Below are 10,450 nucleotides of genomic sequence, written 5' to 3'. Positions count from 1 at the left end.
CTTCTTTTCACTCCATCTGTATCTTTGGGGTAAATACCCAGTAGTGCAATGGCAGGATCATAGGGAAGTTCTATTTTTAATTTCTTGAGGAATCTCCACACTGTTCTCCAAAGAGGCTGCACCAACTTGCATTCCCACCAACAGTGTAAGAAGGTTCCCCTTTCTCCACATCCCCTCCAACACATGTTGTTTCCTGTCTTGCTGATTTTGGCCATTCTAACTGGTGTAAGGTGGTATGTCAATGTGGTTTTAATTTGAATCTCCGTGATGGCTAGTGATGATGAACATTGTTTCATGGGGCTGATAGCCATTTGTATGTCTTCATTGGAGAAGTGTCTGTTCATATCTTCTGCCCATTTTTTGATATGATTGTCTGTTTTGTGTGTGTTGAGTTTGAGGAGTTCTTTATAGATCCTGGATATCAATCTTTTGTCTGTACTGTCATTTGCAAATATCTTCTCCCATTCCGTGGGTTGCCTCTTTGTTATCTTGACTGTTTCCTTTGCTGTGCAGAAGCTTTTGATTTTGATGAAGTCCCAAAAGTTTCTTTTGGCTTTTTATACATTGCTGAATCTCATCTGTGAACATTTTGTTTAGAGATTCACATTGGAGTTAATGTGAGGGAACTTACTGTGTCTTTCCATTCAGGAATTTCCTTGCCTAGTTTGGTGTCTATTTCTTCGTAGCATGATACAATATTGTTTCTTTTTTTATTCTCAGGAAGGGCACGTATAATTTCATTGTGTGTATGCATGTGTGTGTTTGAGCGTATGCGTGTGTGTGTTTGCATGTATATGTATGCATGTGAGTATGCGTGTGTGCATGTATGCAATGTATCCACGTGGGCGCCAGAGCATGTGTGTTTCCTAAGGGCATCAGTGTTTGGAGGAAATTGCCAATGAAGCTTCCTCAATAGACACAAATGTATATTACAAAATGATTATCGCCATGCCGTTAGCTCACACTTCCATGCCATACCGTATCTGCCTTTCTTGTATGTGATGAGAACATTTAGATCTACACTCTTTGCAACATTCAAGAATAGGTTACAGTGTTATGAGCTGTGGTCATGATGTGGTATATGATTTCCCCAGATCTTGTGGTCTTATAACTTTAGAGACCTTGTTCATCTACCTATAATCCTGACCAACACCTCCCCATTTCCACACTCCAGCCCAGCCAGCCACAACTTTGCTCTCTATTTCTCTCAGTTTCCACATACTTCAGATGGGGGACGGTTTGATCACAGTCAATGCATTCAATGTATTCATAAGGTGATAGATATTTACTACTTCTCCATCAATTTAATAGCTTCTATTTCAAGAATTTTATCCATTTCATCTACATTGTCTCATATATCAGCATAAAAGAGTTAATAATGTTCCATTCTAAATTTAAAGTCTGTAGGATGGGATGCCATCCTCATAATGGTGATGTGTACCTCCTCCCTTTCTCTCTCTCTCACCTCTTGGTTTTGTGGCTAGGATTTATAAATGTTACCATTGCTTACAAAAAGGAACACTTTCAGCTTTATTGATTTTTCTCTATTTTTAAATTTGTCTTCATTTCTAGCCAGGTCTTGTCTTTACTTTTGTTTGAATAACTTGCTCTTCTTTTTCCAAATTCTCGATAGAATAGGTTCTGTCATTAATTATTTTAGGCTTTTTCTTTTCTAATAGATTGGTTCTTGGTTCTTATTTTCCCATTTCATAGGTTTGATTTGTAACATTTACACTGTCCTTCAGTGTAAACATTCTCTCATTTCCATTAGGATTTTGTCATTTCATTCATGGGTAATTGGGAAGTCTGTTGCTTTGATTTCCAAAGTGTAGGGGTATTATTATCTTTGATGGCAGAATCAGTGACTCCCAGAGGGTCCCAGGAGTTCTTACTGGTCCATGTGAAGAGTCCAGGCTGGCTGGGGTCATCATTAAGTGACACCCACTATGGGCAGCTCCTGTGCCTTCCAGGGTCCCTGTGGTTCCCCCCTTCCTGGAGTGTGGGGTCTGGGCCCCTCCTGGGCTACCGGATGGCCAGAGCAGCATACACACTGGGCTCTGCTGGGGGCTCCCCTGATTGGGAGGGAGGGGATGCCCTTGTCTCCTGTCTTAGGGTCAAGCAGTTCAGCTGGGCGTAGGTCACATCCCGGGATGTGTCAGACGCAGTAACCTGCAGTGGGGAAGAGAGGGGAGGCTTGTGATTGAGGAGGGGGAGCCTGGGAACTCAGAGAAGAAGGGACCCACCTGACAGTCCGTCTGCCTGTCTTCCTCTGCTTGTCTGTCCTCTGAGTCCAACAGTCCCTCCGACACGGGGGAAGGAGAAGTGGCCAGTCCCCAGCTGAGTCTTGATCTTGACCGGCTCACCTGGGCGTACGTTGGTCCCTGGGGGTCTTCATCTTGTGTGTTCTGCTGCGGACAGACAGTGAGGGGGAGGTTTGTCTCCTTGATGCCCCTTGACCACCTCAGACAATTTTCCCCAATGTTGCCAGAGCGATGCTTCCAAACTTTCCTGCCCATTGGGTCACTTTCCTGGTGAACTCTGCAGGGGCTTCCTGAGCCTTGGGGTGTGTGATTTGTACTCTGGCTCTGATTCTATTCCGGACAGTGTTTCTTGCTCATTTGGTTGCAGCTGCATGGACCATGCTCCTGATAAAGCATGTTGCTGCCTCAGGACCTTTGCACCTGCTACCCCCTCCCTTTGTTTTATTTTTCTTGGCCACATGTTGCTCTCGGGGATGCTGCCCACTTCCGTGCATATTGTCTACCACCCACAAGGCAAGCTCACGGAGGATGGGTCAGATTTGCTCACAGCTATGCAGGCAGCACTAGGTGGGGCCTGGCAAATGCTGGGCTCCCTATGTCTTTTGCTGGCTGAATGAATGAAGGGGCTTAGTGACCAGTGGGAGAATCATTTCTTCATGCACCCTCTTGAGACATGGACATGCACCCCGACAACCAGAAGTCAGATAGTGGTTGGGGAGCCACACAAGGGAGCACAAAGGAGGCCCCACGATTTCACAGTGGGCTGACCCAGAGTGCCCAAGGAGCGTGAAGGCGTCTGAGGGACACTACTGAGACTGGGTGGTGTGAGGACACGGAAGTGTCCACTGGATTCACTTTGGCACCACAAGAGCCCTGGGGTCTGCACGAGGGCTGGGGGTCTCACCCGATGGTCCAGCTCCACCCCCTCCTCAGGCTGAATGTCTTGCATGGAAGCGTCTGCTGGGACAGAAGGGGGTGTGTCTCTTGGCAAGGCCCCCTGAGCCCCCTCTCGGGGCTGCAGACACCGCCCTGCTCCCAGATAGGGCGTCTGCCCTCCCGGGGCTTCAGCAGTGGGCTGAGGGGCATGTGGGAATTCAATCCTCACCCCCGACGCCGGACCCACCCAGCCCACCCCCAGGGCGGCCCCCTTCCTCTCACAGAGGCTCTCCTCCTGGGTGGCAGGGACTGGGCTGGAGCTGGGGAGGAGACAGGGTGTTAGGGGGGCATAGTGGGGGCAGGTGGGTGGGAGTCTGGGGCACTGCGGGCACAAGTTACCTGTTGTGCAGGCCTCTTTCCTTGGGCTCCGGGTCTGCAGCCCCTGAAGGACATTGGGAATCAGTCTCCCTCTGGGCTGGGAGGTTACAACCTGCCCCCAACCATATGATTCCAGGGAAAGATGCCCTTCACACATACTATTTGTGTGTTTCTCCATCTCCCCAGATTGAGTGGAGGGAAGTACCTTCAACTGGCTCGTGGGTACCAACCTGGGGGTTTCTTTCTAGATTCTCTGGGTTGAGATTCTGCACAGGTGTCTTTCTACACCGGCCTTTCCCATCGCTCTGGTTTTCCTCTGACTGCTGCCCTGAGCCCACCCTTGGTCCGCTCACAGGGCAGCCACCACCCCCTGGGACATGTCACCTCCTTCCCTTCTCACCCGGCTTCCTGCCTTTGACCCGACGCTGGTGGTGAACTAGGAGGAGGACGAGAAGGCTGAGCAGCAGGACGAAGGCCACTGAGGCCGTGATGAGGACGTACAGGTACCAGTGGGGACCTTGTGCAGGAGCAACACCATGAATGAACCAGTGATGCCATTTAATTGAGCACCTACTGTGTGCCAGGCACCTGCTCAGCTCTGTGCACTCAGCTCTGACCCTGTCAATGATCACCCAGCAGATGACTGCTGCCCCTCCTGCCCACTCCACAGACAGAAAACTGAGGCACAGAGAGGTCATGCACATGTCTCAGGTCACCCAGCCTGGAGGCAGCAGGGCTGAGACTGAAACCAGGGCTGTGGGTTCCCTGTGTTCTCCTCATGCTGTCCCCTGTGCAGACACCAGCTCAGGGCTCTGGGCTCCTCATATGGGGCCCGGCCTGTCTCAGCATCTTCTTCTGGAGCTGAGGGTCCTTCCAGATTCCCCTTATTACCTGAATGCCCCCAGCCATTGTCCTCCCTCCCCTCCCCCTACAATGTCACTGTCATTGCTGCAAAGGGACAGAACTCCCCATAGGTCACGACCTGGGGGGCTTCCCCGTGAGCCCTCCTCTCCCAGGATCAGAGCCATGGTCTGATGGGAAATCTACTCTGTCCACGACTCTTTTCTTTACACTTGGGGAAACTGAGGCCCACACAGGGGAGGGGCATGTGCCAGCCAGCACCTCCGAAAGACCCTGAACTGAGGGGGCAACTCAGAGCTCTCCATGGACCCATCCACCAAGGCTGATAGAGACCCTCACTCACCCTTAGAGCCTCCTGGGGTCAGCAAGGGTGAGGCGTGGGAACTGCCATGCTCCACACTGCACCTGGCTGCTCCTCCCCCACCAGGGACCCCCGCCCCCCACAAGCCTCAGAGCCCCGGGGCGCTGTCGTCCCCCGGGCATCTCTGAGAGCCTAGAAGAAAATCCCCTGGACAGCAGCCCCTGTGACTCACCATCTGCTGAGCCTGGCCCTGTGGTCGGGGGGCTGGGGTCCATAGAGGGTCCTAGGGAAAAGACAGGAGTGTGGAGGGGCTGGAGCTTCCCCTGAGACCCTGTCTCTGCTCACACTCTTCCTCCTCATGTGCCCTGTGACCCCCAAGCTCCTCCTCCACCAGAAGAATCCTGGGGCTGGGGCGAGGGATGGGCAAGCGTGGGAGGACCTGTTTCCCTCCTGCACCGTGAGGGGCAGACCCTATCCACTGATGTTCCCTTGGAGCCCCTCACTCCCATCCTAGACCAGAGCCCTCCTGGACACAGGGCCCTGAAGCAATGTTGGGACACAGAGGGGACAGGGTCAGCAAACCTCACCTGAGACCAGGAGCTCCAGGGGGTCACTGGGCTGGGACAACAGGTAGGGGGAGGTGCTGGCAGAGCTATAGCACCTGTAGGTCCCCCCATGGGCTGAGGTCACAGGACTCATGGGGAATTCAGCCTGGTGCTGCCCAGCTCGGTACTGTGATCTAAGACGCAGCGGGGGATGGGCTTCCCCCTCCTTGGACAGAAGGAAAGTGTCTACAGGGCTCCGTGACTGACACAGCAGGGTCACATTCTCTCCTGGGGCCACCGTGGGTCCCGGCTGCACCGAGAGGGAGGGTGTGTAGGGCAGCTGTCCTAGAGAGAGGAAGGGCGGGTGAGGGGCTGTCCAGACCTTGTTCTGAACTGTGTCTGTCTGAGTCCCCCGAGTCTGTGCTGTCCTATCCCCTGTCTCTCTCTGTCTCTCTCCCTCCCAGGGGACCCCACACCCCTGGTCCTAGCCACCACCTGGGGCTCCATTGGTAGGACCTGTGCAAAGTCTGGGGTCCTGACCAATGCCATAGCCCTCACCTGCGACCAGGATGTCCAGGGGTTCACTGGGGGCCGACCACTTGGAGGAGAGGGTGTGTCCACCATAGCATGTGTACCGGCCCCCGTGGGAGGGTCTCACAGGGCCCAGGGGGAAGTCTGACCCAGAGATCCCAGCGTGGGTCTGCCGGCCAAGCTGCCGTGGAAGGTCAGGTGCCCCCTCCTTGGACAGAGCGAATCTCTCGTAGCTGACATCAGAGCGACACTGGAGGGTCAGGCTCTGTCCAGAGGTCACAACAGGGCCCTGCTGGGTCAGGAGGGAGGGCTTCCCCGACACACCTGGGAGAGACCAGCCCTGGATGGCAGGGACTGCTTCTCCCCAAACCTCCCTTCTCCCGTCCTGACCCCTAGGTCTCACGGTCTGTCACCTCCAGTGACTCTGACCTGTGAGTCCCCGTGGTCCCCTCACCCACCCTCTCATTGGGGCTCCCCTGGGAGCAGAGTCCCCGTTAACCTGTCTGGTGCCTCAAAACATGGATGGGGCAACAGTCAGACTTTCTCACCTGAGACCAGCAGCTCCAGGGGGTCACTGGGGTCCGACCATATCTGGGGGGTGTTGCTGTAATAGCCGTAGCATCTGAACGTCCACCTGAGGCTGGGGGTCACGGGGCCCACAGGGAACAGGGCCTGGGTCCCCCCACTGGGGACTGACTGGGAGACCAGGGTCCAGGAGGGCTGGCGCTCTCCTTCCTTCATCAGGACGAACCTGTGGAATCCCATCCGTGAGGCACACTGCAGGGTCACGTTCCCTCCTGAGGTCACAACAGGGCTGGGCAGGGCTGAGAGGCTGGGTTGGCCATGGGATCCTAGGAGAGGCGGAGGGGGTGGTGTTAAATCGGGTTCAGACCCCCCACGTTATCCCAGACTGGGCTGTGAGAGGGAGGCACCTGAGAGCCGACCCCCTTCCTGAGGGCAGAGCCTGGGGCTGGGACCCTGAGTGGGCTCACACCTGTCACCACCACCAGCTCCAGGGGGCCACTGTACTCTGACCAGCCGGTGGGACTGAAGTAGGTACAGTGATATCTTCCTGCATGTACATCTGTCATGTGTTTGATGGAGAACTTAGCCTTGTCCCTGGGCGCCAGCGGCTTCTGTCTGTCCCAGGTCCTTGACTCTCCCTCTTTATGCAGGTGGTACTCCTGGGCCTCCAGGCTCCCCTGACACCAGATGGTCACAGGTGTCCCCCAGGGCATCACAGAGCTGGGCTCAGCCCAGATGGTGGGTTTGGGGGGGGTCCCTGGAAGGAAACAGAGGCTGGGACACAGACCTTCCCCACCCCCAGGTCCCAGCTCAGCCCCAAGCCCCCAGACATTCCCCTCGGTCAGCCCAGAGCTCTTGCTCTCCATCCGCTGCTGCCTGGTGGGTGACCCCTGTCCCCAGTGAGGAGGGACTGGGACCTCTGGTGACAGACTCACCTGCCTGTGCTCGGGTCCTGGGGCACACACTCAGCCCTGGAAGAGAGTCCCTGTGAGAGGTTTGCCCCAAATCCTCACAGATCCCCACCTCCCCATGAGCCTCCTGAGCCTAGGGCCTCTGACAGACCAGGGCTTGGCTGTGGGGCGGGTCCCTCCCAGACTAAGGTGTCCCCTCCCCTGCTCAGATCTCACCAAGACAGAGCAGGGCTGTGAGGGTGGGGGCCATGGCGTCTCCTCTTCCTCGTTCCGATTGTGCAGAAGGAGGTGACCTGTCCTGTGACCGCAGGACAGGCAGACACACACGGTGTGGGCACTCGGAGGCCAGCCCTCCCCATCACGGGTTGTCATGTCAGCTGCTCCACAGGAAGGGGAACAGTGTGGCTGTCATTTCCCCGGGGCTGAGGCTAGGGCAGGCAATGGGCTTTGCAGATGTTTCTGACCACATCTGAGGCTCCCTCCCGACCATGAACTCCTGTCTTCCTGGCCCGATACCCCCCCTTGTGGACCAAGCTCCAACAGGTTTTATTGAATGCTTGCATTTTGTCTGGTCCAGAAACACTAGACTGGACTAGCCTGATTCGAGCTAGTTTGCGGAGCTCAGATTAGCAAAACAGAAAACTAAAAGCAAAAAAGCACAATCAAAAAAGGACTGTCTGGTGTATTATTTTCCTGTTGCGTTCTTGCCATAACCAATCACTACAAGCTGGTGGGTTAAAGCAGCACAGACGTATTATCTTATCATTCCAAAGGGCAGAATTCCAACATGGACACCCCTGAGTTACAGTTGAGGTGTCCTGGGCTGTGCTCCTTCTGGAGCCCCTGGGGGCGAATCCATTCCCTTTCCTTTCCAAGCTGGGTGCCTTGCCCGTATGCCTTGCCGCCCTCCTTTCATCTCTGGCCCCCTGACCCCCTCCTTCACTCATGAGGACCCTTGTGATGACTCATGGCCAAGCACTCTGCCTCCACTAAAGCCCAGGAGCAACCCTGAGCTCTTCACAAAAGGAGAGTAGTTCTCTGCAGAATCGGCATAGTGTGGCTCCAAAATCTTTAATGTCTGTGTTGTGCTTCATCTATATAGTTCCCTGCCAAACCATGTTGACCCCATCTGCCACCAAAGCTCCAAACACCACTGGATCTTTGGGATCATAAATCTCGGGCTTTCTGCAGCCTGGGCCTGTTGCGAGGACTTCTCTTGCCCGGGACTGCACTCAAAAGCAACAGCCTCTCCAGACACTCAGTAAGTGCATAGCAGTCGCACGCCCAGGGAGCCGGATGTTGTCTCCACCTTCCAAAGATGGCCCACTAGGGACTGAGCTATTGTCTCATCAGTAGGAGGATGAGATGGAGCAATGAGTCTTCACCTTGGGTGGGGTATCTCAACATGCCTCAGGCAGCTGGAGTCCAGGAAATGTCACCAAAGTGGCAAGAACCTGAAATCTGGGGAGATTTATTTCCCACCATCCTACAAAGCACTAGCATGGTTGCTACTACCTGTTTCACAGATGGAATCCACATGGTGTGTACTGGACCTGAGTGATGTCCTCTGCAATGGAGGGACAGTCACAGTCCCCGCAGTCTGGATAACACAGAGCTGGAGACCCGCGCAGAGTTGGAGATGCACGCAGGGCTGGAGACGCACACAGGGCTGGAGAGGCGCGCAGGGCTGAACACGTGACATGGACCAGAACAAGTGTGGACACGGACAGTGTGTGGCTGGCTCTGAGAACTAAAGGCAAACTGAACCTGAAGACCTTTATGGGCGGACCCAAGAAAATAAACACACCAATCTACAGCTGTGCACCAGGTGCCAGGAGATAGGTTTCTATATGAGTTTTCAGCTGGACAGAAGTGGAAATTAGAATCACCTGGTGTACAAGAACTCAATTCTCCAAGGCCCGTCTCTCTTTTGTGCAAACTAAGCAGGCAGGTCGAGTGGGGAGTGGGAGGCGTCCCTGGCACTTGTGTCTTTCTGAGTTCTTGGAGATGGCATGAATCTGTAATCTCTCCAAGAGTGCAGACTTACTTCTGTTTCCCTATTTTGGTAGGGAAGGTGTTTCCAGCACCTTCCACCAGACCTTTCCTTCACTGAATCTCTTACTCCATGCATCAGAAAACCTGTGTCTGCTGTTGAGGGTGTCTGTTCCAGAATGAGAGAAATAACCACAAGGGTGGGTCCAGGGACCCACTAATCACACCTCCTCCTAGAGCTTCCACTCTCACTGGTCCACGCAGAAGGCTCAGTGTTTTGGGGGCCTCCAGAAGTAATTGAATATTTAACAAAATGGTAAGATCAACAAGGCACGTTTTAGGGGGGAAACTATCTGCAGGAGGAAACAGGTCACTATTTTACCAGTGAAGAAGGCAATGACATTGTTTTTAAATGAGAGGAGAAGCCTGTGCCCAGGGAGTGGAGACTCTGTCCACTCTCAACTTCCTGCACACTTTCTGAAAACTGAATGTGCATGACGCACAACTCATTTGATCTTCCTTCTCTCTGAAGAAACAGACTCTATTGGAAAGAACTCCTCACCCCATTTCTCCTAAATAGAAGTTCCACTTTCTGACTTCCCATTTCAAAGGCAATACCAGATCTGAATCTGCCTCTCTTGGTGTCCCCACTCCCATCTCTCCTGAAGTCCCACCCAAGGGTCCCCTTCCCCTACAGATCCAACATAATCTCACGGGTGTCTAGGACCTACACAGAAGTGACTAATTTTGCATTTCAAACTGATCTTATGCTACTTACACAGTCAGTGTCTCTCCCTGCTTCACAAATAATCGTCCCTGGTAAGGTAGGGGGTTATATCTGAGAATTTGTTAGAATGATTCTGTAAACAAGCAGGAGTTAAGCCATAAATCGCTCATGGAATTCTAAGCTGTATCTTCTCATTGTTGAATCATGAGCACACCTCACACTGAACTTCAGCCTGTAGAAGACAATAAACGAACATTTACACAGCAAACGACTACATTTATCAATGATTGGTTGATAATTGCTTAATTGATTGCCAATGCTCAATTTAAGACTATTTATTCATGAATAGTAAATTGGTAAGACACCACCAAGTAGATAACTTGAGGGGAATTTTAAAGTGGAATTCAAGGCTCATTCTAAAAGTACAAAATGATATCATAAAAATATGACTCACTTTCCTTCCCTGCAGCATAAGGCAGAGCAGGATGGTGATTTTTGCAACCTTGGTGACTTTCCTGCCTGCCCCAGCTATGCACAGGGGC

General features: G+C 53.1%; 1 protein-coding gene across 1 annotated transcript; it reads right to left on the bottom strand.

The window, feature by feature from the left end:
- Positions 1 to 1,791: 1,791 nt before the first annotated feature.
- LOC111140050 (leukocyte immunoglobulin-like receptor subfamily B member 3) lies at positions 1,792 to 7,439 on the bottom strand. Its single transcript, XM_022492426.1, has 13 exons — positions 7,406 to 7,439; positions 7,214 to 7,249; positions 6,748 to 7,035; positions 6,302 to 6,604; positions 5,781 to 6,077; positions 5,265 to 5,567; positions 4,910 to 4,960; positions 3,916 to 4,032; positions 3,537 to 3,579; positions 3,420 to 3,457; positions 3,166 to 3,218; positions 2,244 to 2,405; positions 1,792 to 2,169 (listed from the first exon to the last, which is right to left on the bottom strand). The coding sequence occupies exons 1-13, from the start codon at positions 7,437 to 7,439 to the stop codon at positions 2,023 to 2,025; spliced, it is 1,872 nt and encodes a 623-aa protein (XP_022348134.1). The 3' UTR covers positions 1,792 to 2,022.
- Between the last annotated feature and the right edge of the window lie 3,011 nt (positions 7,440 to 10,450).

The sequence above is a fragment of the Enhydra lutris genome, unplaced genomic scaffold (assembly GCF_002288905.1).
Source record: "Enhydra lutris kenyoni isolate GAN:26980312 unplaced genomic scaffold, ASM228890v2 scaffoldscaffold147, whole genome shotgun sequence".
NCBI classification, from domain to species: domain Eukaryota; kingdom Metazoa; phylum Chordata; class Mammalia; order Carnivora; family Mustelidae; genus Enhydra; species Enhydra lutris.
This window is presented reverse-complemented; position numbering and strand designations above follow the sequence as displayed.

Bases quoted from the DNA above. Each gene is read 5' to 3' on its own strand.
- LOC111140050 (XM_022492426.1), bottom strand. From the start codon at position 7,439: ATGGCCCCCACCCTCACAGCCCTGCTCTGTCTTG. The intron at 4,961-5,264 runs GTGAGGTTTGCT...TCTTTTCCCTAG, and splicing joins CCTGGAGCTCCTGGTCTCAG to GACCCTCTATGGACCCCAGC. The intron at 4,033-4,909 runs GTGAGTCACAGG...CTCCTGCACAAG, and splicing joins AGGGCCAGGCTCAGCAGATG to GTCCCCACTGGTACCTGTAC.